Here is a 27268-nt window from a genome sequence, read left to right as displayed (position 1 = left end):
CACACTCTCGCAGCCAGTGTCATTCAAAACCACACTCACAGGAGATACATTGTTCTCTGAAGGAGAGAAGGGAGCATGCAGTTTGACAGGGTGAGAAGAGTTTCTGCCGAGCCAGGAAATTCACCCAGTCAGTTCTTGAATCACGGCACACGGCGTAAATATGTCTATCATAACATACGATCTAAACGCGTAGATAATCCTACAGCTGCGAAATCCAATATTTTACGAAGGATTTATCTCTTGATCTGTCACAATATATAAGATAAAGTAGCAATCAATTTTCTCACTTGTATCTTGTTTTGTTTCTAATCAGCTCTAATGAACTAATGCTCTTTGGAGACACTAGAAAACACTGTATTCTGGCGCTATAACTGAATTATCTTGGATAATCTGTGATTCGTAAAAAGATTAAAGGGGGGGGGGGGAGTGGGTGGCGTTTAGTCATGCTGTTTCCGTGGAGATTGTTGACTGGCACATATTGGCGGCATTCCCGTCAAATGTTCCACACAAAAGTGCAGCGCCTTTAGAAAAGAGACGCCCACTGCACTCGCATCTTTTTAATCGTGGCTCAACGATCTCCACCCCGGTGTGTGCAGGAGATCTTTTTTAAGACGGGAATTTGCTAATCAACAAAAACAGCTTTTCCCTGCCTGAGACAAATTACTCTGCTTCTTTGCGGTAATGCCACAGTCAATGAAGCTTAGGGTGACTGAATCTTTCCACGGGATCACAGACAGGAATGTTTACTACTCACTTTGGGCTTCTTTTTTTTTGTAATCCGAACACAATAGATATCAAATAAATGTGTCCTTCATTAATGGTATGAAACTTTCCACGGAAATCTCTCCCTCCATCGGCGTTAAATCCAAATCAAAACATCTACTGCTCCTACGACTTGAATTTTAAATGTTCAGTACGAATAAGATTCTTCAGGGGATGAAATTAAAAACACGGCAGGAAAAAAAGTGAGCGCAACCCAAAACAAAACGGTGCAAAAAAAAAAAAGAAGATAACTCGAAAATTGCTGCTAGCATTTCTGCTACTCCTCTTGTGTCCAATTAGCAATTCACAGATAGAGTGCTAATATTCCTCTCTCTCCAGTTAGACTGGGAAATCTCCAATTAGAGTCAATCAGTGAATGGCCCACACCACCGCCGAAACACATCTCATTGAGAAAATGGAAAAGGGGATGAAGGGAGGAAGAGTTGGAGGAGGGAGAAGAGGGGGTTCAAAATGTAGAGGACCCCTTTGATACAAAATCTGGGCTCCAGACATGATGTGCATGCCAGGATTTGAAAAAAGACGTCCTCATGCTGAGGAGAGACAGGAAGAGGGAGCGGATCTCTACTGTACGTTGGCTGGGTTGTTTTTTTACCTGCTCGATTTGACTGGTCAATCATAGGCTGTACTATTCTTCTCCTGGCATTGATGAACCTGGCAGAGAGAAGGAGAGAGAGAGAGAAAATGGAGAGAGGAGAAAAACAAGCGTTAAATCACCCGGCATTCACACTCGGACAGATTCATCACAAGCCACCACAAAGACAAAACAGTTTTGCATGACTTAATGGCAACATTAGCCACCGCGTCCTTGAGAGAGAGGCGCTCGCGACAAAACAGCAACAAACAAAAGGGCAATTGTGTGCTGACTTGGGAACCCAGCGAGGGATACTTTTAATGTTCCTTATGATCTATTCCCCCCTCTTTTAATAAAGCTTTTGATTACGTTTGGTTGCTATGGGCACCGGGGAGACATTCCTCAAGTATTAAGTGCAGCCCGGGCACAGAAGAACCCTCATCATGGCACATCCCTTTCTCCCTCCGTCTCTTAGAGGCATCACAACTTAACACGGTGTACAGTATCTCGTCTCCGGCTCCTTCTCCACGCCGATGTTATTTCTGCGGCTTTATCACCCATTGGAATTTAGAAGTACGCTTTAAGTTAGCAATGTCCGAGGATACAAATGGTTCCTTTCATGACTCCCCCATCACTCCACCCCCAGCCTCCACCATTCCCCTCTGTGGGACCCCCACTCTGGCTGCATTGTAGGGGGTTCTGCTCCCCTTTCCAGCTGTCTAGAAATGAGGACCAGGCATGGGCCACTCCGTGCTTTCACAAGGTATTGTTATGTCAGCGAGCCCATCAATTAGGCTGTCTGAAGTTTTATCACCGCCACAGCAGCGAATAAGTGCAGCTCCACAAAGCCTCCCCAGCCGGCCATGCTCCTGCGGCTTTTCCAGCATGGAGCCAGAGGTCATTTGGAGGTGACTGCCAGCCAGGGGGCAACCTTTTTGACTCGAAATGGGATGTTTTGGGCTGAGTCAAACGCAAGCTGGACGCCCGGGTCCGGCAAACTCTCCACGTTTCGCTCTTTCTTCCTCTTCTTCCCTTTTTCACGCACTAAAAACATGGAGCTTGTACTACAGGTACCACCATGTGGTTGATATTAAAGAGGGGTTTCAAATCACGCTGGAGCTGTCCAGCATGGAGTAGTTGCTGGTTCCAAAAAAGCAGAAGAGAGAGAGAAAAAAAGGCCCCACCGCCCTCTCTAACGTACGAGCCACGGCACCATCAGTACGGCTAAAGAACTGGTCATTAGGAGGAAGGGAGAGCTGGAACCAATTTGGGCTCCTAATCCCCCATGAAGCCCTGATACCTGCCCTTACTTTCTCCAATGAACTTAAACGCCTGTAATCTGCCCGGCTCAAAGTGACATGGTTAAACGTACAAAATGCACATTTGAGGGAGAAAAAAAAAAAAAGAAGAGAGACATGGTGCTCATTTGCCAGGGGGCATCCAGAGTGCAGCCACGCAGGGGTGCCGCGGGCCCCTGAGAGACAGAGATGAAACACATCCATATGAGAGTGAGACAGAGGGAAAGAGGAAGAGGTGAGCGAACGGGAGGTTTGGATTTGAAATGATATGATTGCGACGCAGGATTTTGTGATTTAAGGGACGATAAGGATTACGTTTTATTGACTGTGAAAGTATTTCTGATTGAACAAAAGGGAACACGGTATTCTTTGATTCTTTGAAATACCTGCGGTGCTTAAGAGAGACAGAGGCTACCAGCATCAAAACCAGCTGAGCAAGTAAACAGCGAGACATTCCTGGTATCACACTCCCTCTTTATGCTCAGTGCTCGTGCTGCCAAAATATATGTTCTGCTTTCGGCCTTCGTAGACACACCGAGGGGCTCAAAATCACAACCATGTGCATTCTTACCTATTCTGGGACAAAACCATAAACACGTAATGTTTGGAATATTCTTCCCAGGTGCTAAATTTGCCCTTATGGTTTCCAGTGACCGCAGAGGTAATACTCTTACGCACAGCTGAATGATCAAAGTGCCGTTTTTCAGATTTCTTTTCCCCCCCCTAAATGTTCCTTTAAAAAACGTTGTTTTTTTTCCTGCTTCTTACAGTAAATGTATGACATAAAGTAAAGAGAAAAAAATCTGCTCTTATTGAAATGGTAATTCTCTAAAACATGGGTATTCAAATATTTTCCCAACAAGCTACGAGATGGACCTGCTTCTTGTCAACACTCCCTTTTTGGCTGAAGACCACCAGATTACACACACATACACACACACACACACACACACACACATATACACACAGGTTCTGTTTTTGTACGCTAAACAAGTTGCCTCAGTAACCGGGAGGCGATGCGGCGCACTGGAGGGAGCGGGGGGTGACCGTGGGCCCCTCTGGTGGTGGCCTCAGAGCACCTTTTATCAGTCTGAGTAAAGCCAATTGAGATTATCAGAGTCGGGCCTGATAACAGTGTTTTCCCTCGACCCGTGAGCTGCTAATGGCGTGTGCTTAGAACAACAAAACCAGGAATCCTCCAGAGATGGGGGGGCCAGTCAACTCGGATGGACGGACAGATGGATGGATCTGAAGACCCGAGGTCCTGAGAGAGACACGCAGAGGTTGACCACAGGGACTCCCAATTCCCAACCACTCACTAAAACATACGTGCGCGCAGTAAATCTACACATCGACACCACGGACATGACCACAACCACCGCCAGTGTGTCCGTAGGCTAACCAGAACACAGGAGGCTCACAGGGGACACTCGCTAAAAAACCTCCAACCCAAAAAGCCCATGTTTTATTATCTACATCTGGTGGTCTAGCTTATTACGGCCTGCCTCTGCTGAATGTTAGAGCGCAGAACCACCAACTCACACACACACACACACATGCACACAAAGTACACAGAGCACCTCTCAGCATGGGAACTCCACGCTGTCTTCAAACAAATAATTAAAGGCAAGGTTAGGGGGTCATGTGGAGGTCATTCCTTGGGATACAGCTCAGAATGTGTGTGCATTACCCCTGGAGAAAGCTCGACGGTGGGGGAGTCGATCCACCGCTGTTTAATGTGGGCGACTGGTTACTGCTTTAGCCAATAAGTCTGCAAAAAAAACCCTGTAATTGCAGGGCTAAGCATGCTGGGGAGTGTGCATGTGAACAATTATGCACGTGTCAATCAATATGTGTGAGTACATGTCGGCGTATTCTTCACACGTTATTGCGGATTGGCGTCCAGCAGCACATCCTGCTGACATGCCCTGAATTGGCATGAGCAACATGAAAGGACAAACGTTTACACGCAGATGCAATTGGCATCTTGACTAAAAGAACCAGAGTTCGGTGATTACGTGGTGAGTTGACTGGTGCTGCTTGTGTTGAAGGTATCACAAAGCAAAATAACAGGATATGTCTGATGGAGCCAGAGCAGCAGGAGTCCACTTGACACGGGGTCTCCACTGGCCTGGATTGACACGGCACCCCCGGTTACTAATATCTGCTCATACACAGGATGAAGGGGCTTTGGAGAGTGCCTGCTTAGGCGCTAAATACCCTGCCTAGCACACAATGTTATGTTTTACCCAGTGTGTGTGTGAGTGTGGGGAGGGGCTGAGGGTGTTAGAGACGGAGGCTGCATCCATACTATCACATTTTAGTTTAAGAACAAACAAAAAAGCATTTTAGCTCTGCATCAGTTTTAATCTCCATTCATATTAACCGGCCTGAAAAGGTGCGTCACATGACCATTCAAGTACACTAGGCATGTGCGTGCCAGTGTAAACAGGAAGCAGACAGTTGCTTAGTTACAGCAAATACTACGAAAAAGAAACAAGAGTCATGAAAAGTAAGATGAGGAAATCATTTTCTTGGACCCATGATGAAGAGGAGCTGTCTGAAAATATCTTTTGTCCGTCCATACTATGACGCAGCCCCAGATTTCTGTAGGTCGAATTGTAAACCCACACAATCCTAAAACATGTGCAACTATTTGTTTTGTTTTATGAAACCTCCCTGTATTGCGACAAGCCAACTGCATTGTCGTCATAAACACAAAGAGCTTTAGATGATGGCAAATTCTCTGGAAGGTTACTCAGAGTTGAAGATACAATCACCGCAAACCACTCACTCTGACTCAGTGCTTGTATTTATTTATTTTTTTCTGGCTTCCTCATCTCAATCTGTCATAAAGGACTTGTTTCTGGTTAACTGACTTGCAGCCACACCTGGTAACTCACTCCCGTTGTCAGCATTCCTTCCCTGAGAAAAAATTGTCATGCCAAACCACCCTACCCTGGAGCACGGCCAAGAGAGAGAGAGAGAGAGAGAGAGAGAGAGAGAGAGAGAGAGAGAGACTCATTGCTCGGCTGGCCAATTGCTGTAGAGAGATCGGAGGGAACGCAGCCAATCACCAGTGGGGTCACTCGTTTGTTGAGTTTGCAATGAAAGAAAGAAACCGACCCAGAACCGGAGAGAAACAGAGGAACACTAATCATGTCTTCTAACTAACTCCCTAAATACTAACCATGTTCTCCGGGAAACCAGCGGCCCACTGCTCCGAAATGTGGAGCAGGCGAAGACGGGAGGCGGGCTTTGATATTGTGACATAGGAATGGTTGTCAGTTTATTGCCTTCATGGCTGACCTGCACATGCCCAGTTTAATGGCTCATATGCCAGGGACGAGGGGGTGGCGCGGGGGTGACGGGAACATTTCTGTTTCGTCAGTCAAACTCCCGGGCCCCTGTCTGCCTTTACAGGAAGATTACATGCAACACAATCTGAACGAGAACGTGCTGAACTCAATCCCCGACCGCTGCTCGCAAACACGACCGTCCTCTGGTTCCTATTAGAGCTCATTGCTTCCATACTTCCGCCTCAGACAGAAATAAAGATTCCGAACCCCCAGCGATTGAGTCACAACTCGCTGGTATCAAAGGAGGAAGGCTTTAGTTTGATCCTCTCTCCCCCAAAAAAGGAGAGAACGGACAGAGGAGGGTACAAAACATGGAGTGTCCTTTGACCAGGAAGTGCATGCAAATTGACCCCATGATGAGGGTGTGTTTAGTATAAGCAAACACTAATTATGGTCCAGTCAGACAGTGGGGCAGTCTGGGGCTACTGAACCTCCAGCGCTGATCTACTGTAGTGTCAACAACACTGATTGAATCAGCTCACATGGTCCTAACAGGCCCGCTGTAACAGTTTATGCATAAAGCTGTGCCACCAGACTGAACCTGCCGTATCTGTGCGTTTATCATAAACTCCCACAAAGGGGCTTTTGACAGGCTGCGCTCCTCCAGGATGGAGATAAAGGACAAAGAGGGTGTCCGGGAACGAGGAAGCTTCCTCCGACTCGTCTTATCGGAGGCAGAGTTTCCCTTTTTCTGTCCCTCCTTCCTTTCTTTAAGTTAAAACAGGAGTCAACAGACATAAGCCGGGCGAACATTACCTCACCCCCGTGTTTGATTTAGTGCAGATGTGAAACGGAGCGAGGCAGGATCGTTTTTTCTTTTTGGTGAACGTCGGAGAGGGCCCACGTTTAGGGCAGCCACTGTGTTTACATAGTTTTACCTCTGTCTTTCTCTCCCTCGCTCCCTCGTTCTCTCATCCACGGTGCCTCCATATTACCCCCCCCCCCCCCCCCCTTCCACACTCCTTTGTCTCCCTCTCAAAGGGGCACTGTTTCACCTCTACTCCATGGACTTTCACTGACCTGTTTTTCTTTCCCTTTTTATTACTCCACTCATTGGCCTTTTGTGGCACCCCCCCACCCCTCCCTCCCCTCCACCACCCTCCGCACCCCTCCATCAGCCGCATATGAGTAACATTTGCGTTGCTCTGTCAGTCGAGCTGCAGAAGTCATTCCTATCTGAAACCCGGGGAGCGCGAGTCATTAAGACTCGAGTGGAAAATCAGACAAAGAATTATATATTTGTGTTGCGAACTGACACGATTTAACGAGCAGCTAATTAAAATAAATCAATAGCACTGCGGCATGCTCACTCTCTGTCTGTCTCGCTTTCCTCCATCTGATTTTCTGTCAGCACCAAAAGAGGCGGAATGCTGCAGCATGGGGCGCAATGCTATTCAAGTGATGTTTTTACCTTTAAAATCAGGCTTCAACTACTGGCCGTGCATTATGATGAATATGTCAACGTGTCAAGGGATACAAATATATAATAATGAACTCAGAAGTAACTCTCAGCAAGGCAAACAACAAAAGAAACAAAGATAGACATTCTCTCCCTCTATTTACCCTCCCATCTAACACCTTCTCCCCTCTTCCCCCTGTCCAGTGAGGGCATGTCACCCCTGGGCCTTGCAGTCCAGCAGCCTGACCCTTGCATGGCGGGCTGTGCGGCCCCAGCTGCTGACTGTCCGTCAAACACCTCCAGAGCAGCGTTGGGCCAGGAAGACCACGTTTGTTGCCCCTTTGATCTGGCAAGCAGCAGCTGCTGCTCCACACAGCAGCACTTTGTTCCTCTGTCTCCTCACCACACTCTGTCCTACGGCACAAAAACACTGACTCCAGCGCAGGAGTAGGACGGAGAGAAGAGAGAAGAGTAGAAATGTGGAGGGGGTTGGGGGGCATTACAAGAAAGAAGAAGAAAAAATTGCCCATTTTTTCCTCCCTACAACATCAACAAGCACTGACAACGGCAGTGGGGGTTTTCTTGGCCCCGACACAGCTTTCAGACATCTCCTCCTTAACGCTTCACCCTCCCTTCTCCTTATAAGAGATATGATAGTTATTGTTCAAATCAGCCCAGGTGAATGGAATGGACCGAGGCCAAGCCTGCCCCAGGCGTCAACACACCTGTATGAAAGAGACCTTATTGTAGCAACCCAGCACGGCTAACCTGCCCCAGCTCTACCTGTTTTACGATGTTAGAGGGAGGGTGGAATCATCTCTTCTTTCTCTTTATCCCAGACAGTCCCTTAATATTTCCCTTCATTAACCTCCCCTTTCCTCAGAGGCCGGCATCCTCGCCCTGGAATGCTTTACTCACACTGTTATTTTTGAATTTCACCACTCAAACGGGGGGGATTGAGGGAAAGAGTGGATCCACATCTCTGGTGTAAGCGAGGGCCCCTCTTGTCTTACTCTTGCACCACCTCCCTAAAGATAACACTTTATTAATGGGCGTAGGAGCACAAAAGGTAATCTCTGCCTGCCCAGGAGCTGAGGGACCAACGGCTGTGTTCTCCGCTGCTTTGAAGAGCGTCTGAAAACATCCAGCACATGTCAATATTAGCCTCCGTCAAAGGTTCCAGCGCACAGCGCATGACAGAGGTCGTCAGTGCCGGAAGGTAACGCTCGTTCCTCATAAGCCAGCTTCCCACCTTTTGGGTGGGTGAGGGCCTTCTGCTTTCATGCAGGGCCAGCGAGCTATAGAAGAGAGAGACACACTGGCAGGCTGGCACACACACAGATACTCCAACAACACACGGAGGAGAGAGGGGGAGAATGAAAGAAAGATACAATTCCAGCAATATCACTTCCCCGGCCTACCCATCGGCCCTCCTGAGAGGACTTGGTGCGCTCACAAGATCGCCCCATTTTCTCAGTTTTGATGAGTGCCACCCCTATTGCCCAGATTCCCCTTTTTCCCACAATGCCAGGCCTGTTGGGCTCCTTTGTATGTCTCTGCAGGGAGCGCAGGTATAATCCGTTTCCAGCCCCTTCTCTCTGCTATCAGACAAATGTGTGACTTTTTTAGCCTCTCTTGTCTCTCCTCCACACTATCTTCCCATCTCGATTTCTTTCACCCTCTCTTTGTCTCTTGCTCCATCGTCTTCTGCTCCCTTTCATTCTCAACCCCTTTTTCCCTCCCTGCCTGGTAATCGAGTGAGAGATTCCGCGACTCTGTGACTCCCCCTTATTGTCAGATATCAAACAGGGCGGCTTTGTGGATTACCAGGGGAAGCTGATAATGACATGATAGAGGCGTGATATTTCAAACAAAATTGAGTGTCAATTGCCTGCATCGTCTAGGCAACACAAGTGTCTGCGATGCAGCAGCCAGGCAGGAAATAAGGCCAATCTAGTTCCTTTGCTTCATATCAAACGTCTCTCTTCTGCCTCCTTTATAAGACTATAATGGGTTCAGCTCAAAGAGAAGAAGAGGGGGCCTATCAAGAGGGGTTTCAGCAGTTACATCCTTATGCAACCCACATCCATGCTTGGGTACACTTCTGAGCACGCCAGCGCTGTGCATGTACACACACACACTCGCAGACATGAACTTATGATACTTAATCTCAAATGCATTACAGGGAGAAGTCAAAAAAGTAGATCCGATGGGAGGTTGAGCAGGATATGTGCCCCCATTTTACCACCCTACCCCCCAAAATATATACACACACACGCACATGCTCTCTCTGCTCTTACCACTTACTCTTTTTTTCCCTCCTCCTCCTCCTCCTCCCTCTCTCTGCTGTACTAGTAACCGTGAATGTAGGGCAGTGAAAATGCACAGCAATTAAAAAGTGACACCTAAACCAGGTGGATAGACTGTCTGGATTCTCTAATGCCGGAGTTTAGCTGCCGCTGCACTTGAGGAGCCAGACGATTGAGGAGTGAGAGACTTTGTGTGTGTGTGTGTGTCTTTGAGTGTGTGTGTGTGTGTGTGTGTGTGTGTGTCTGTTGTGAAAGGGATTCTCCGCCCCACTGGGATGTCATCATCTTCCCACCATTGTGTCTCTGGCGTGTGAGCGAGTGTTTCCACCAAACACGTTTTCCATGATGTGTCTGAGTGAGCACGTTCGCATCCGACAGGTTTTGGTGACCACGAGAGTCACCGGTCGCAACCCGCCTCCCCTGTTGAATAATTAATCCCGGTTTCAATTGCACGTAATTGCTTTGACATACATAAGGGTGAGCACACAGGCAAACAAACAAGAATGCGCGGGCACGGTCAAAGGCAGAGTTTAGGGTGAAAAAAGCCCAGCAGCCGGCTGGTGATATAAATAGCTGTTGTTTGTGGAGGGGACTGCTGGCAGAAGCTGCAGTGACACTGTGGAGCCGACCACAGGGACTGTGATGTGCCTGGTGGCCTGAAGCGAGCCCTGCGCCTCTCAGATCAGCTCCCCTGCTGACTGTGCTCAGCTTTGACTGGCCTCCTTCAAAAGTGACAGCCTGAGACGAATAAAACAAATCTCTGCGTCTCACTAAAAGCCAAATTCAATTCAGCCAACACTGCACAGAATGGTCCCTGAAATCGAGCCTGTGAACTGTCACGAGTGATTCCTCCAACCAAGAGTCTCTCACTTACCCCAAAAATACTTATGACCCCATTGTCAAAGATGCCTCCATTTTCCTAGGTTAGAGGATTAAGAAGATTATGAAAAAAAACAAAAAAAACAGACACGAGTTGTGAAATAATATCTGGCTTCAATTCGGAGAGAAACTTTTTATCAAATGGCAGATATTAGCTTTTTTTCTTCTTCACCTCTGACTGTACCTTTGGAGGAAGCTGAAGAAAAGTCTCCCATACAGTATAACAAGAGGATGATAGAGCAGATATGTCTTCGGGGGGCTACAGGCAGACACCCTCTACCCCCACCAGGGAACAGACATTCCCACCGCCCTCCCTCCTCTACTGCACATGCTCACACAGACTCCCAATTGAAACATCATCATCGGTAATGGGAGGAATAAATATTCATAAGGCCCGGGAAGAGAAACCCTAGATTAGGGTAATATACTCCTCATTGTTCTCCTCCTTCCTTTCTCCCTGTATCTCTGCATCTTGTTATGCATGTAATAGCGTTGGCTAATGGCGACTAATTCCTTCAGCTACCTCTGATAACTTCATCAAAGTGCGTATACATGCGTGTGTGTGCGGCTCCATCTCATTTCTCACCTCTCCCAAATTGCAAATTAGCGGGTTTGTAATATTTGCAAGATTTTGGGGCAACGTTCCAATTAAGATTGTTTTTTATTTTTTGGGGGGTGTCTTTTTGCGGCGACGGTCCTGTGACGCCCTCCTTCCCTTTTTTTTTCTGCTTGGCAACGAGTCGACTGATATCTCATCCATAACAGGACTGAACTGGGGCAGAGCATGGCTTAAACAAACAAAGGGCTATATTGATTTATAGGGTCTTCCATGATGGGCTTATTGGCCTGCACCTCAAAGCCACAGAGGGCACGGGGCCATGAATCACAGCTTCAGAAAATACACACACACACAACAGGTAAGGATAATACATTGGGGCATTGTTGGGGATGTGATTACAACTCTCTCCCAGTCACAGCCAGAAACAGTCACTTTCATTGTGTCTTAAAGGAGGGAGAGAGGGGGGGGGGGGTGTTCTTCTGAATGTGACATCGCACAAAGCAAAGATGGAACAGCGCGCTTATTTACACGCTGCGTTACCGTGGATCCACGCAGACGGGGATAGAGGGAATGCAAAGTGTGAAAGGGGAAGGTAAAGAAAAACAAGAGAGCGAGAGAAAGAAGAGCGAGAGAACGAGCATGTCTGGACAGAGAGAAAATACCTTGTGGAGGTTCATGGAGTTTAAAGAGCTCAGCGAAGAAGGAGCTCCTGTCCTCTCTTGCACCAACACACACACACACACACACACACACACACACACACACACACACACACACACACACCCTCGAGGCCATTCTGTTACACCTGGTCACCTTTATCCCTTTAACCCCACACACACACACACACACACACACACACACACACACACACACACACACACACACACACACACTCACTCTCTCACCCGTCCTTCCAAACACATGCGCACAAACACATTCACAACATCCAGCCGTCCAAAACACATCAGCACACAGAGCAGCACCCTGTGGCTAACACGCAGCTCCTGTGGCTATCTCCCTCAGCAGATAAAAACTAATTATTCCAAATCTGCTCTGTCAGGTTGTCTGATCCTCTGGGGCCTCCGTTTAAATCTCTCTCTCTCTCTCTCCCTCTCTCTCTCAGTCATAAGCCGCAAAAAAAAAGACCAAGAATCTGTCCCAACTGACCTCCAGAGTTAAAACATAAACAGAGTGCGTCACCAAAGAGACATACTGCCCCGTAGCAGCTGGAGCAGTTGGCGTTCTCTGTTAAAAAAAGAAAACCTGGCCGTTCCAAACAACTACAAGAACGTTAGTGAGACATTTTTATTTAAACACATGGATCAAATGCGCTGAAAAAAACGAGGCCCAGATCAAACCTCTCCGCTTTGAGCAACTTTGAAAAATCACCAAAAAATGCATGACATCATCGGGCGCACAGTCCACAGCACTTATGCACCTATTCAGATGCCTAGTCCCTCTGTTGGCGCTTGCCCTTGGCACCCATGTCAGGCTTTAGAGCTAAATAGCAGGGCCAATATCCCAGGCTTTCCAGCTGCACGCCCTGAAAGCCCATGGAGAAACCATTCGTCCCAATGAGCTCTAAAGGCAAATGGAAGCTCATAAACAGAGACTTGACTGTATAGACTTTGCATTTTATCTTTCTGCAGTTTCCCCCTTTTATGGGCCAGGGACCCCTGTAACTGGGTGGGGGAGAAGGGAGGGATGAGCAAGATGGGAGGACTGCAGGGAGAGAGAGAGCGAGAGAGAGAGAGAGAGAGAGAGAGAGAGAGAGAGAGAGAGAGAGAGCGAGGATGACAGTAAGGATGATAAGAAAGAAGGCTGAGGCGGAAAGAGCAGAGGAATAAGAATGAGGTACAGGTTGGGAGAATGAGACGGAGGAGAAGTGGGGTCACAAATCTTGCTGCTATTCTAGAACGTGACATCTCCGCTCGTTTGCGGCTGCTCATTAACAAACAATACTGCTGTGAAATTGGTTTAATGACAAAGTAATAAAATTGCTATTCTGCTCACAGATGGCCTCAGGCACAGGGAGATTCTGGCAGGCTTACTGTGGCTGCCCGTGTGCATTAAGCTGCGTGTTCGTGAAAACAGCATCCTACACTTTCTTTCTCACTATCACCGACCTTCTTCTTTTCTTTTTAAGTTCTTTCTCTTCCTGCAAATGAAATAAATTAACCTACTTTCCTCCCTTTCTATTCTCCTTGAATTCTCCCTCTCGCACATTCTCACCCTCTTGCTCTCCCTCCGAGTCCCCCCCCCCCACTATTCTCTCTCCCCCCCCCCTCTCTCTGTCTCTCACCAGTTCTCACCCCGCGTACAGAAATTACCATCTTAAAATAAAAAAAGGGAGGCTCGCCCACGCAAACGCAGCTCGACTTCATTTCAAACGCGGAGCCCTTGTTATTAAACGACCCACCAATAAAACCAAGCCGTTGAGGAATAAAAGAGCCAAAAGGAGCAGAGAAGTACAAAGACCTCCCTCCTCCCATCTCTCTCCATCGCTCTCTAATGCGTTCTCTGTAATGCCTCTTTCAGCTCTTTGCCTCTCTATCTCGCCTCGTCTGGCTTCGTTCTCCTCGCATGCCGTCTTTGCTGGGAGAATTCCACAGCCTTGGAGAGTCTTGCGCTTGTAATCGGAAAACAAGTCGAAAAAAAAAAAAGAATTCATTTTTGTGCACGATCGGCCCGGCAGTGCCAGTTTTATGAAAAGCACCACCTGTTTTTCATAACTCACAGCCCCACACAGAGGTGGGCACTCAACTGCTGAATGGCCACGGTGGGTGTCCGTGCCATGCTATGACCCAATGTGCCCCAAGTGCCCGATAAAGTGGGAGTGGGCCCGCTGAGCATTTCCACCAGGCCCGTGTATTCAAACACAGCACATAGAGTGTGAGTGCATACATAAACACTGTGGCGCACATTAGCATCAGCTGTTTAAGGCTCCCATGGCCTCTCCTGTGAGTACAGCATGGGTCTCGATTGCACCGCGAACAGGAATTTGGATCCGTAACAACTGCCGAAACAAAATGAAAAACAAAATGAAACCTACTACAACAGGGCGTCGTTCCCTCTGCCAATAATGAAAATATGCTTTTTTTCCTTCCAAATATGCTTCTCCCTCCAAAAGAGATAAAATTGGATTATTATTACGGCATCAAGAAAGCAGCCAGATCAAATGAACTTAGCGGGCAGGGGGTGTTGGTAGGGGGGCTGGCACTTGGGATCTGACAACAGAGTCAATTCTGCTAATTAACTGCCAATTAGCGGTCCCTAAATGAGAGGGATCATGATGCCTGTGTTGGCAGCGCCCTCGTAGTCTCTCTCTCTCCGTCAGACGCACATATACACTCGTGCATGCACACACAGACACACACACACACACACACACACACACACACACACACACACACACACACACACACACACACACACACACACACACACACACACACACAGCCGCAACCTCTCCACACTCCAGCTGTATATTTAGAAAGCCAGGGGCATAAGATGGCCACAGCCGGGAGTCCCTGGTTGCAGCCAAAAAAAGGCTCGACATTTCCATCTGGGTCAAAGTTAGACAGATAACCAGCAACTTCAGTCAACAAGCCCACCAAAGGAAGAGAGGGGGAAGTATAGGAGCAATAGGCAGTGATGTAGAGGAGAGTAAGGGGAGGGGGGGGGGGGGGGGGGACCTCAATAGCCTCTATGTGAGATTCATAGGACTTAAATACTTATAAAGAATGTGGGAAAAAAAGGGTCTGCTTGGCCGGTTTCATAGCTTTATGTTACATTTGGAAAATATTAGTTATTATTTTGCATTTCATAATGGGTTCGCCCGCCAAACCAGAGGATCATAAAAAAATCATAAAAAATCATAAAAGCCAGTGTTTCTGAGTGTCTCCCTGGACCGAGAGCGAGGCCTGGAAAACGCTTTGCTAAGTGGAGGAACAAGTTTGGCTTTAGGTTTTTTTTTATTCTCAGACAAACAAATGTGCTTCACTGTTAATAATAATAATACTAATTCACATCTGAGCCTGATTTTAAGATCCCGTTAAAACTCTGAGAGGTCTGAGGAATACATGACGGAGTGACACGGGAGAAAAGAGCATATGAATGTGAAAGGGGAGAGAATAAGTTTGATAGTTTGACTCAGTTTAGCTGTTCGACAACAGGATGCAATCTAAGAGGAGAATATATGGAAGTTAAAAAAGTCATGTGAGTGTAAGAAGTGATGAATAATAATTGTTTTTCTATTGCAACATCTGTTCTTTGTGTCCTGGCAGCTCAGATTTATGTATTTTCTTCCCCAAACATCAGTATTCACTCTACACAGAAATTAATTTAGGGCATGTGGATGCTAGTTCTCATATTTACTCTAATTTTAGTGGTCTGGACATCTTATGATCTTCTTATGAGCCTCTAGTCTCTACATAATAGGATTAAATATCCAAAACCCAAATGTAAACATAAACGCACGGTGCGACCCTCTATTATTAGTGGAGTTTGTCCTTCCGTTGAGAGGGATTCTCAAAAGAGAGATAAAACAAACACAATCAGTGCGCCGTGCCCTGCCCCGCATGGCTGGAGAGATTGAGCCTATTTCATCTCGTCAGTGGGCACAGGCCGCTTGGCGCCGTCGTCTGGCGGATATCCTTCCCTTATCATGTGACCTGTGATCTGACAGGGGGCAAAGGTTGCCTGCGATCCGCCCTTGTGTCTTAATAACTCACTCATTGTATTCCTTTCTGCCGCTAATTAGAGCCTCTCTCCTGAGTGCGTGCGCATGTGTGTGTGTGTGTGTGTGCATGTATTGCCCCCTGGGCTGCAGGGAGGAGGCAGAGAAGTAAAAATAGAGTGTGGCTTAGTGCCCTCTTTATTGTTATTAGTGCTCCAGTGGCACAGCAGTCAGTCATCAGAGATGCCAAGAACTGACATGTTCGCTCTTGCTCGGCCTTGCTCTCTCTCTCTCTCTCTCTCTCTCTCTCTCTCTCTCTCTCTGCCATGGAAATGACCAACTGGCTGCCTGTGAGATGAGGGAATAATGAGGGGACGATTTCCTTCCTTTTTTTAGATGCTGTTTCTCTCAGTCATCTGTCATCGGTGTCATCTCTCAGGCCCGTGTAATAACCCTGCGTGCATGGTTATATGTGTGTATGTGCTGCTGTGGTAAATAACAGCAGGACGGTTGGTGTGAGTGTGTGTTTATGGCGGTGAGTGAGGGCACGTCGTGCTGGGCCTGACGCTGAGACATGAAATGATTCGGTCAGGCCCCATTTAGCCCAGACTGATAGCAGGACACCAGGAGCTGCTGATACAGAAGAATATACTGCTAGATACTGTAAACGCTCTCCTCGTGCACAGACACCTCGGGTCTGCGCCGTTTCACCTACTTCGCTATCCCAGAGTGCCGTGCGTGACACGGCCCTCACCTCTCCTCGCAATCTTAAACAAATGCAATTACGCGTCGGACCACTCCCCAATTCTGCTAACATGACGCCGGCTGTCTCAAATGTGAGCAGAGCAAACATGCTACCTAATGGTCAACTAATGGTGTCCTGACACACTGTACACACACAACATCTCCGTACCTACTGAGAGAGCAGTGTGTCCCATTAGTAATAATGTGCATAGCGTGCACATACACACAGAGCCCACTATTAACAGGATAATCAAGTCCTTCTCTTCATCCGCTCAACACCAGCACGGTGCCGTTGTGGACTTTAACCTTTTCCTTTGTACCTTATTAACATCAGACGGCTAATGGGGTGTGGGCTACAAACAGGTGAGGCCGCTCACTAATGATACAGATATCGGAGCAGACAGAGTGTCTCCTGTTGGAATGAGACAAAAGGGCTTTAAACTACAGTACTACGGGTTTTATTTTGTGTGTGTACAGGTGAGCTGCAGGTAAAGGGAGTTGCCGGTTGGGGCGATTGGTGTGGGGAGCTGCGACGGGGCAGGAGGGGAAGAAGCGAGCGAGATGCACTGTCTATTGACTATCACACAGAGCGCCCTTGTGCCCTCGCTGGGCCGCGATTGTGCCGGCGGACAAAGCCCTGATTCAGCACATCCTTTCCCCGAGGGAGAGCTCTGGAAACCGAAGACGGCGGCCATCCCCTCCCGTTTCCCCCCCCCACACACACTCATCCTCTGCCTCTGTCTCTCCCTCCCTCTCTGTCTCTATCTCTCTCTCTCTCTTTCTGTCCCTCTCTTTGGCCGGTAACGTGGCAGCAGCCATGCATCAAAGAGAACTACAGAACAATGCAAGGGGCCAGCCAGGAATTTGACGAGCTTTTTTTTTTTCTTTCTTCGGGCATTTCGTTCGGCTGAGTTCTGTCATAACCTGGCTGGACCGTCTCAGGGACCAGAAACCAAAGAGCGAATCAAAGAAACGTGTAATTGTAACTTCAGCATCCTCTTTGTTCCTCATCTGCACCTCACTGTGAAATAGCCAATGGGACGGCAGCATCCTCCAGGTGTCGTGACAACACCCAGACTGCACCAGAGATAGACCGGCGCAGTCTGAGCGTCTCTAATGACTTTATTTGTGAAAATCGATTCCTGGTGTGTTTTTGTAAACACAGCTGGTGTAACGTTAATACAGTGGCTCCATGCCCACCTATGTGCACGTGCATGCGTGTGTGTGTGTGTGTGTGTGTGTGTGAAGACCAGGGGTTCACGAGGATGTTGCTCCGGTGCGAGATTCTTTCAGACCTCTTTATAAATGGATCTGAGGCATTTCAATGCCAGGGTTTGGATTTCATGGCCTCTGGGAAGGCAGGGACTCTTCCTATATCTATCTCTGTCTGTGTCTATGTCTCTGTCTATTTCTCCCTCGCTCCCTCTCTCCTCCCAGGTTAGCCGACTATTTCTGCATTAATCACCATGACACAGGCAAGGCAACTCAATTTTCTGCTCCTGTAGGTAAGGTGCGTGGCGTCCCGAAACGGTGGCACGAGGCATGAAACAGGCAAGCGGGGGCTAATCTTTGGTTACTGGTGTAATTGAAATGCTATCCACACTGTAGGGTGCATTAAAGTCTGATAACAGCGGTTCCTGTGGCCAATTTAAGTAGCTTGACTTCCCTTGGCTGGAAGGGAATAAAGCGAAGGGTGAGAGAGTAAGGGAGAAAGGGAGAGAGAGAGTGAGTGAGGGTGTATGTCAGGATGGAGGTGGGGGGAGACGAGGGGTGGTGCGGGGAGGGGGGGGGGGGCTGATAGATAAGGCCGACAAACCAGGCTAATTCTCCAGGCATGTTTCTCATTGTGATCCAGGAAAAATGAGGGAAAAAAAATGAATCACGGAACCAAAAAATCAATTGACCCTCGGGTGGCTTGTCAGGCTGCGCGTCTGATAAACCTAAAAGCTTCGTTAATGTCGGCCTGCCTGTACCCAACAGATAGAGCACTTTGTAAATGAACCCGCTTTGATAAATATATTAAGGAAAGCTGTGAATAAAAGGCACAGACTTGTCATTTGTAAATAGAACCCCCGCTACATGGAATTAGAATGATAAAATGGGGTTCCATATAATTAAGTTTGTGTAAGACCTGAAATCCGTGCAAATACCTTCCCTGAATTTTGAAAGGAAGCTGTCAGTTCAATTAATCTGAACATCACCCTGAGAATGTACTGAACAAAATTAAGCTGGAGATAAAACCTGGGCTAGTATTTTGATAAGTAATTCCTGTATCATTTCTTTGCTTCTGTGATCATTTTATTTAATCCACCACCCCCAGTTATGTGCTAAGCCATCTACAAAGGCCCTGCTGGCCAGGCCACCAAAACCTTAATCCACCATATTGCTTGTGCAAAAAACGGGGAGGGGGTGGAAAGGCAGTTTTGCCTTTTGTGGGGGCACCAGTGGCGGTGCTAGGTATGATTCTGGATGAAGGGGCGGGATGGGTGTGGGGGCTACAGGGGTATGATCTCTCGCCTTTTCTCCCTTAAATATCTCCCACTGAATAACATGTGCGTCAAACCGCCACTGACTTAGCCGCAAAACACTTTGCCGATAACACCGGAACATCCCGGTAGCTTAAATATAATAATGTCACAAAGGTTGTCAGTGTGTACGTCTGCGCGTGCACCCCGTGTGTGTCTATACGCGATTGGGGAGGGCTGTACATAAACGGTTTTCACACTTTAGGAGCATTAGCTGTCTTAGCTGGTGGGGAGAGGGCGGCGGAGGCTTTTGAGAATGAAAGGCAGAGCGATGCTGGTGGTGGAGATAGGGCGAGAGGAAATCTTGACTCACCAGTTGTTTACTTGTAAGATGGTGAGGCCTGTGTCTTGGGCTAGCTGCTTCTTCTGCTCTTCAGAGGGGTACGGGTGCTGCAGGAGCAAACACACAGAGAGAGAGACAAACAACGCATGAGCCTCTGACACACAGATTAACATAAATATTCACGCGTGTAAGCACACGTAAAAGAGAGAAGCCCTGGAAAAGGAAACACATGCTCCAAGTCCCTATCTGTTGCCTCTTACTGTATTCTATGCATTCAATATGTTCCTGTGCTTGTTGCATTGTGTAACCCAAGACTGCACCTTTCCCCGTGACCTCCACCCAACCCGGCCCCTCCTTTTGTGTAGCATACACATTCGCAGCATACACATGTCCACCCACACACACACACACACACACACACACACACACACACACACACACACACACACACACACACACACACACACACTCACACTCAGAGAGAGAGAGAGAGGGAGAGAGTTCCATGTAAAACCTGTCAGAGCTGGCCAAACAAGTTTGTCAAAACTGTCAACTGTGATAACCCCCATTACCTGTCCCGACCCCGCCCACACACAAACAACATACAGTGTGCACATCCAATTTATGCACCTTGCACAAAAAATAAAATCACACCTTCAAGTACACACGCACGCATAAACACAAACAACGTTCAGTGCAAACACACACACACACACACAGATACTATGGTGTCTGAGAATCCTTTTATAATGCCTGGCCACAGAATGAGTGGGTGCAGATTTGCAGTGAATACATTTATCTTTCCTTGAATGTCTGACATGTATCCTGGTGGTGGCTCTTTTCATAGAGAGCAGCTGAATACAGACTAATGCTGGGAGAACAAAATGCTGTGAAATCTCCTCCACATGCCTTGCCTGGATCCTTTTTTTTTTTTTTTTTTTACCTGAAAATGTAATTCTGCGACCAGAGCTGCAATGATACTATTTGTGTCAGGTCCAATCTGGAGAACGCGGGCTGATATAAATGGCAGACCTTGGGCTGCCTCGCTCCCCCTGGGCCTGCTATGAAGCATGACAAAACAACAGTGATCGCTGGTGACAGATGTCTTTAAGGGCCAGATTAGGAGTCGGGGCGCACGCAAACAAAACAAATGAGACACTATGTGTTTCCTTCAGCCGCTGTAGACGGAGAGCATGCATGCACAGAGGTACACACACACACACACACACGCACACACACACACACATATATACAAGCATGTGTAAACAGACATGCAAATATTCACAGACGTGACACCTGCAAATCCCCGCACAAGAATTCCTTTTAAATTGCCACAACTGAATGCTGCTGTTTTTAGGTGCTTTCAAGCTCCATTAACGTACATTCTTCGCCTTAAAGCAAAATACCTTTAACCTCAGAGCTCATCCCCTGTTTTTAACCTGCTTTCTTCCTCCACACTAACTGAGGGAGCACATTTCACAGAGCTGGTAATGGCTGCTTGCCTCGTGCTAATTCAATTCAATTTTAACTTGAAATGATAACAGTTGCTCGAGAACTATTTCCTCATTTGCTGCGGAAATAATTGATGTAATTGAGGTCTCATATCAGCAGAGAGGAGGAGGAGGAGGAGGATTTTCTCCTTCCAGGTAGTGTCTGAATGTGGCCTGTTTTAATTAAAGGTGAGATGAAGAAAAAACGGTTCGAGGAATGTGCTCAATTAATAACAAACAAGGCTGACATTGGACAAATAATGAGTCCCCGGCTGCAGAGAGGGATTAATCTGATTTGTACTTGTGTACGTATAGTCCCTTTTAATATGCTAAAATCATTAACAAAGGAAAGATGATAATGCCACAGAAATACATTTTTTGATTGCCAGGCGCTGACATTTCCTTGGCTGGCAGAGACGGAGCAGTTTCTAAGTTACCGTGCTTGTGTCTATGAGCGTGCACGTACAGTATGAATGTGCGTGGTATACACACGTCTACATCCTCATGTGCATGTGCGCTCGTATTCGTCGGATCTGGACAACAACATGTAATAAGAGTGCAACCTCCTTTTCCCTCCCCCTTACACTCCTGGGCTTTCTTTGGGTTTTCACATTGGCTTTGACCTCGGTCATGATCAGAACATGCTCGCAAACATACAGTACACAAACATCCCTCCCACTCTTTTTTTTTTTTTTTAATACACACACACACACACACTACGCAAACGTAAGCACAGAAACCGACATAGAGGAAGATGATGTGCGATGGAGGTGTTGGGAGAGGAGCACCCTAGATTGGAAATGGGAGTGGGTCATTTACATTGTATTAAGGCTTCCTCAGCCTCTCAGGCCCGGACCCGGTCATCAATCGCCTACTGTCAGCCATAGCGAGCGCTCTAGCCCGGTGATAAATACGCCAGCCAGCGGCGCAGCGCGTCCAGCAGCCACGGCGTAATGAATGGTTTGAACAAACAAGAAAGATGTCTCATCAAGGAGAGTGGGGACGTTAAAGCCCCTCTCGCACACAAAACCCCTGAGTAAGGAGATTTACTCTGACCACATAGACACGACACAAAAAAGAAAAAATCCTATTTAGTTCTACTCATACCCCTCTCAGCCCTCACTCATTCCCAGACTCCTTGGCTCATTGTGTCAGGCTCGCCCCCACAGAACATTAAGTCCATGCATTTGCACGTACAGTATGACCAACACACACACACACACACACACACACACACACACACACACACACACACACACACACACACACACACACACACACACACACACACACACACACACACACAAGCATATACAATACATACAATATGTTTTTATGTACCATTTCCTTATCCTCTCTTCATCTGTCCTGAACTCTCCCTCTTGCCTTCCTTGCTGAACCCCTTGCCTGACACACATGCACACACGGACACACAAAAACACACACGCACACACACATACACACACAAACACACACACTTTTTATGGCTGTGACTGCAGGCCACCCACACTTAACACTGTGGCAGCTTTCCTTAAAGCAAGGTGCTCTGAAATCTCAGCCCCACAGAAAATGGTGTGCGGTGGCAATGGCGACACACACACACACACACACACACACACACACGCACACGCACCCACACAGGGACATGAGAAGTAAGCCGCCATGGTGGGCTTAGTGGTTACAAGGCTGCAGGAGCTGTGAAATTGGAGAACAGCTATTTAGACCTCAGAGTAACCTCTTAATGTTAATTGCCTCAGTAAAAAAATATATGTCCGTAAATCACCCAATGAGCACGAAAAAACCTGATATGCAAAGAGCCAACGTGAGGGGAATCGGTGAATAAATATCAAGCACAACACATAAAGTCAGAATCCTAAATGTGCTCTGATGCGTTTCTTCCCGGAGATGTCCTTCCCTACCCTCGGGAGACAGGACGACATGGTTATTTAACGGATGAAACACAAACACGCAGCGAGATCAAAGATGGTATTGATAATCTCCCCCACTAGCTTTGGATCCGCTCAATATGTTCAGTTACAAACACCAAGGCCAATATCCTTAAAAGAGGATTGACCGCAAAACGTAAAACAGCCGGTCTATAAATAATTAGAGCCAGAGATGAGCAGCCTCAATTTGTTGTCCGTAGAGCACCGGTCGCCAATCGACACGGCTCCGTTAATTACGCTGAAGCCTTTTCGTGGCACGAGGAGCGTGCACAATCCTGAGGAAAAAAGCTCAAACACATCACATTGTGCCAGTCACTGAGAATGAGAGGTATGTGTGAATGTGTGTGTGTGTGTGCAACCAACTGCTGGTTAAATTACAGGGTGTGATGGGCTCTGTGCTCTCTGATAGCGCTGGATGTAATGGCCCCTGTGGCTGCCGAACATTACAAGCCGAGGTGGCTCCATCATCTGCTGTGCCTGGTCCTTAAACCCCCTCAATCTGGCATTTCACCATATAACAATAATACCACATCCACCGCTGGACCACTCTTACTTCACGCTGCACCTTTGGCCCACGCCGACTCCCGTCTACTCCTTCAACACACAGCTCGCCATATATCAGTTTCATACTCTCCTGACACCTATTTGCTGCCGTCGTCAGATCCCGCAGCCCGATCATTATCCCGGCCCGCTCCATTCAACCGCCCCCCCCCCCCCCCCCGCTTCTTTCCACCCACCAAAACCAGCCCCTCGCCTGGGCTGCTGGTGGACCCCATTGATGAATGACATCATCAGTGTGTGACATGAGTTATAGAGCCAGGTCACAAGGTTGCCGGGGTTTGCAAACCTATTCCATGCTAATGACTCCCAGGAAATCACAGGCCATTGGCTGTTTACCCCTGGTGCCATGGCAACACAAAAGGAATTGCTAATGATGATTGGTGTGATGTAGGACCAGCTTTTCTCCCTCTCATGGATTGGATTTTGAGATCATCTGCATATTTACTGTTCGTATAGTATAGGTGTTTATGCATTTGACACACTGCACCTAATAAAAGTGTCAATACCTATACAGTCGTAATTCTATACAATTATTGTTTTTTTTTCACGCTTTCATGTGTTGCCAGCATTTGATGGTCTTTACTGGGAGTTTGTGACCAGATAAAAAAGCATTTCCTTTCATATTTGCCTCCCGCGCATTGATTGGAATCTTATTTGTTTTTAATCAAAGTGACTGGAGGGTGATAATAATATTCACTGTCAGAAATAACTGCAATCAAATATAGGAATGACATTTTAATATGGATTCTGCATTGAGCTGGGGGTAAGATTGGCACATTTTAAATATCAAGTTGCCGTCGTTATTAACGTTACAATCGGCTCCTTTGACAAATGACAATGAGATTGAATGCACATCGGCATTACCGGGAGATCAAACAGATATGACAAATAAATCCAGTTGGGAGTTTTTTCGAATCCATCACGAGTGTTTACTATGCACGGAGCAATATCTGGCTTTTAGCTGCAGTTCTCTGACAGATTCTTGTGATTTAAATGGATACGGTTAATTACTTCTGTCTCCAGACATCAAATAGACTGACAATTGTCAATTAAAATAAAAAAGAAGTGCTTCAAATTTCCGTGGCGATGAAAGAATCAAATTTTCAAATCCGTCACAAAAAAAACGGCAAAGAATTACTCGTCTCGAATTACAATAATGAACTGGCTGCATCAAAAAAAAGTTCCATTATTGTTTTCATATTCATCTCCATTTATCTCCATCAACTTCATCTCTATCTCCACTGCTCTCTCTCTCTCTCTCTCTCTCTTTCCTCCCATCCCTCTCTCTCAGTCACTCTCAGGTTTTTTGGGTGTTTGTTTAATTTTACCAGAAACTACACCGCTTCCTGGGAACAGTCTGAAAACAAGCAAGAATACCACATGACTCAACCCTGCTGCTCCGCATTTCTCTCCCTCTCTCTCACACACACACACACCCACTTACACACACACGCACAGATACAGCCAACTTATAAACAGAACTCACATGATGCCAACCTACAAACTGCACGCACTGCATGCCAGCCCCTGATAACAGCAAATGAAAGTACATCCGTATCTGCACCTCGCACAATCTGCATTCAGAACATACCACTACTTGCTCAATCCAGACTCCAGAGCTTCCGCAAAGTGTAAAGGCGTTCAGCACACTGCCCTATTGACAGTAAAACAGTGATGATTGCAAATACAAGGCGCACTGGCGAGGCCCGCGGCATCTATTATAGAGCAAGAGGGCCCCCGGTCTGTCTGTCTGCCTCCTGACTGACTGGCTGGCTGGCCGGTCGGTTGGCAGTGCATCAGTACTACTACTGCTGTTGCTGCCACGGCCCCCCACAACAATCGTTGGCTGGGCTCCTGTAGCCAGCTCCTGGACCCCGGCCAGCAGCCTGTTTGCTCTACACCATTAATTTATGTTCACTGGAGATGGTGCAAGGTTGTAGAGAAGCTCTACGGCATAACCGCTCTGCTCGTCTGCCAAGCTACAGTAACAGTAAAGCGGGTGAGGGGAGTCAGGAGGAAGGTGGGAGGGATGAACGGGGGGGGGGGGGGGGGGGGGGGGGGGCTGAGGGTGAGGAAGGAGCCCTGGAGGATATGCGAGATATAGGCATCTGATTGTACCGAGCTCCATGAGGCTAAATAGCAATCACTCCCACACAATCCCAATGCACCTCCAGACTTAGAGGATCGACCAACGAGAGAAGAGGGGGCTGTTTTTTAGGAGAACATTTACGAATGAAATCATGCATAATGAAATGGCGATGAAAAGATATCGCTTTCATCCAATAAAGAAAACAAAAAATGGAAAAGCTGTTGATTATCTGCGTTGAAATCTGCTAAATTCTCCCAAACAAGGATCGACTGAGCTCAACCCATCGTGTTAGCCAACGGTTGAGGACCTGGTCTCATTTGCGGCCTGCAGCCATAGAGATGTGCCTATTTAATCGTCAGATCGAGTTCATGGCTTCTTTTTCCACCACACGGCTGCCCCTCTGCTTTCAAGAGGAGGAATACGATCCCTCCATCCTTACAGCAGGGGCCTGCTCTCCTCGCAAGTCTCTCCCTCTCTCTCTCCTTCTCCCGCCATACTCCTCGCGGCCCCAGCAGCTATCCTTTTCTCGCTATACACGGCTAACCCGTCTGGCCTCGTCTCATATCCTCTCCACTCCACCTCTCCTCCTCTCCTCTCGTCTCATCCCGTCCCCCTCTTTCAAAGTTTCCGCTCGAGCTTTAAGCCAGGTCCTAGAGGGCAGGAATTTGCCCTGGTTTTTCAGACCAGTCTTTTGGCTTTGTTGTGGTAACTGCCTGCTCAGGGGCACCCAGCTCTGTTCTGCTCTGCTCCCCAGCTCGCCTGATGTCAACACACAGCCATGCTCACCGCTCGCTCTCGAGAAACCTTTAAAACATCTTGTAGCAGTGACTACAGCTGAGCCAAAGGATCCTGCTCCTACAAAGGGTTTTGTTCCTATCAAATTTCAGATTTCCTTTTTTTTTAAACATAATTCTCTACAAATGAATCTCCTGTTGGTTTGTCCTCTATGCTGTTGCATGCTGGGAGTGAGATAATTGGTGTCCTGCCTTCATGAGGGACCTTTAGGGCCTGTAAGCAGATCATTAGGGACCTGTTGGCCTTGTCAAAGCAGAAAATCCAGCCACTTTGCTTGCATGGGAAAAAACTCATATCCACAACACTTATCACTGTTGTCAGTCATTATGTCAGGGAGAGCACAAGCTCTAGCTGGAGTGAAATGAATGAACTAATCCTCTGAATAAACATCAGCACTGGTTTAAAAGACATATGTACACATTGTAAAAAAAAGAAATGATTTTCTACACAAATATGCGCACACACATTGTTGTACTTCTATCTTAGTGAGGATATTCATTGGCATAGTGGATTCCTTATCCCCTAAATTTAACAATCACCCTAATCTAAACCTAATACTAACCCTAAACTAAAACCCTCAAACACGCCTTTGAAAAAATTGGAACTGGCCAAAAAGTCTTAGGTCTTAACTTAAAACGGTCCTCACAAAAATATACATATATGTTTTAACTTTTAATTTGAACTTCCTATTATTTCCAATTGGGAAAAAAAATCATTTATGTTTCAGTAATTCCAAAATGATTTCACCAGAACTAAAAAAAAAACTTTGTTTTGAAGCTTCATATGTACTTAAATAATTATAAGTGTTCTACATCAAATATATTTACGCTATAGACACCTTTGAGGTACACTGAAGCTTACGAGCCACTCCAAAGAAGTGCTGGGAAAGCACAGGGGACCAATGGGAAAACAGTAAAGCACTTACAACCTCGAGCCTGATGATAAAGTCTGTTGGGAAAAGGACTTAATATTAACATACAGGGTCTCTTTAGGTTTATCC

The 27268-nt window shown here is 47.1% G+C and overlaps 1 protein-coding gene across 9 annotated transcripts in view; it reads right to left on the bottom strand.

Annotated features, from left to right (window-relative positions):
- meis2a (Meis homeobox 2a) overlaps positions 1 to 27268 on the bottom strand; it is an 81893-nt gene that overhangs the window by 6240 nt on the left and 48385 nt on the right. For all 9 annotated transcript variants that reach the window (XM_034575706.1, XM_034575709.1, XM_034575710.1 and 6 more), the window contains exons 9-10: positions 19418 to 19494; positions 1376 to 1434 (exon numbers count right to left, since the gene is read on the bottom strand). In XM_034575706.1, the coding sequence (XP_034431597.1) occupies positions 1376 to 1434; positions 19418 to 19494 (136 nt within the window). The remainder of the gene's footprint in view (positions 1 to 1375; positions 1435 to 19417; positions 19495 to 27268) is intronic.

Source organism: Hippoglossus hippoglossus, chromosome 22, assembly GCF_009819705.1.
Source record: "Hippoglossus hippoglossus isolate fHipHip1 chromosome 22, fHipHip1.pri, whole genome shotgun sequence".
NCBI classification, from domain to species: Eukaryota; Metazoa; Chordata; class Actinopteri; order Pleuronectiformes; family Pleuronectidae; genus Hippoglossus; species Hippoglossus hippoglossus.
The sequence above is the reverse complement of the archived record's forward strand: the minus strand, read 5'-3'. Positions and strand labels throughout refer to the sequence as shown.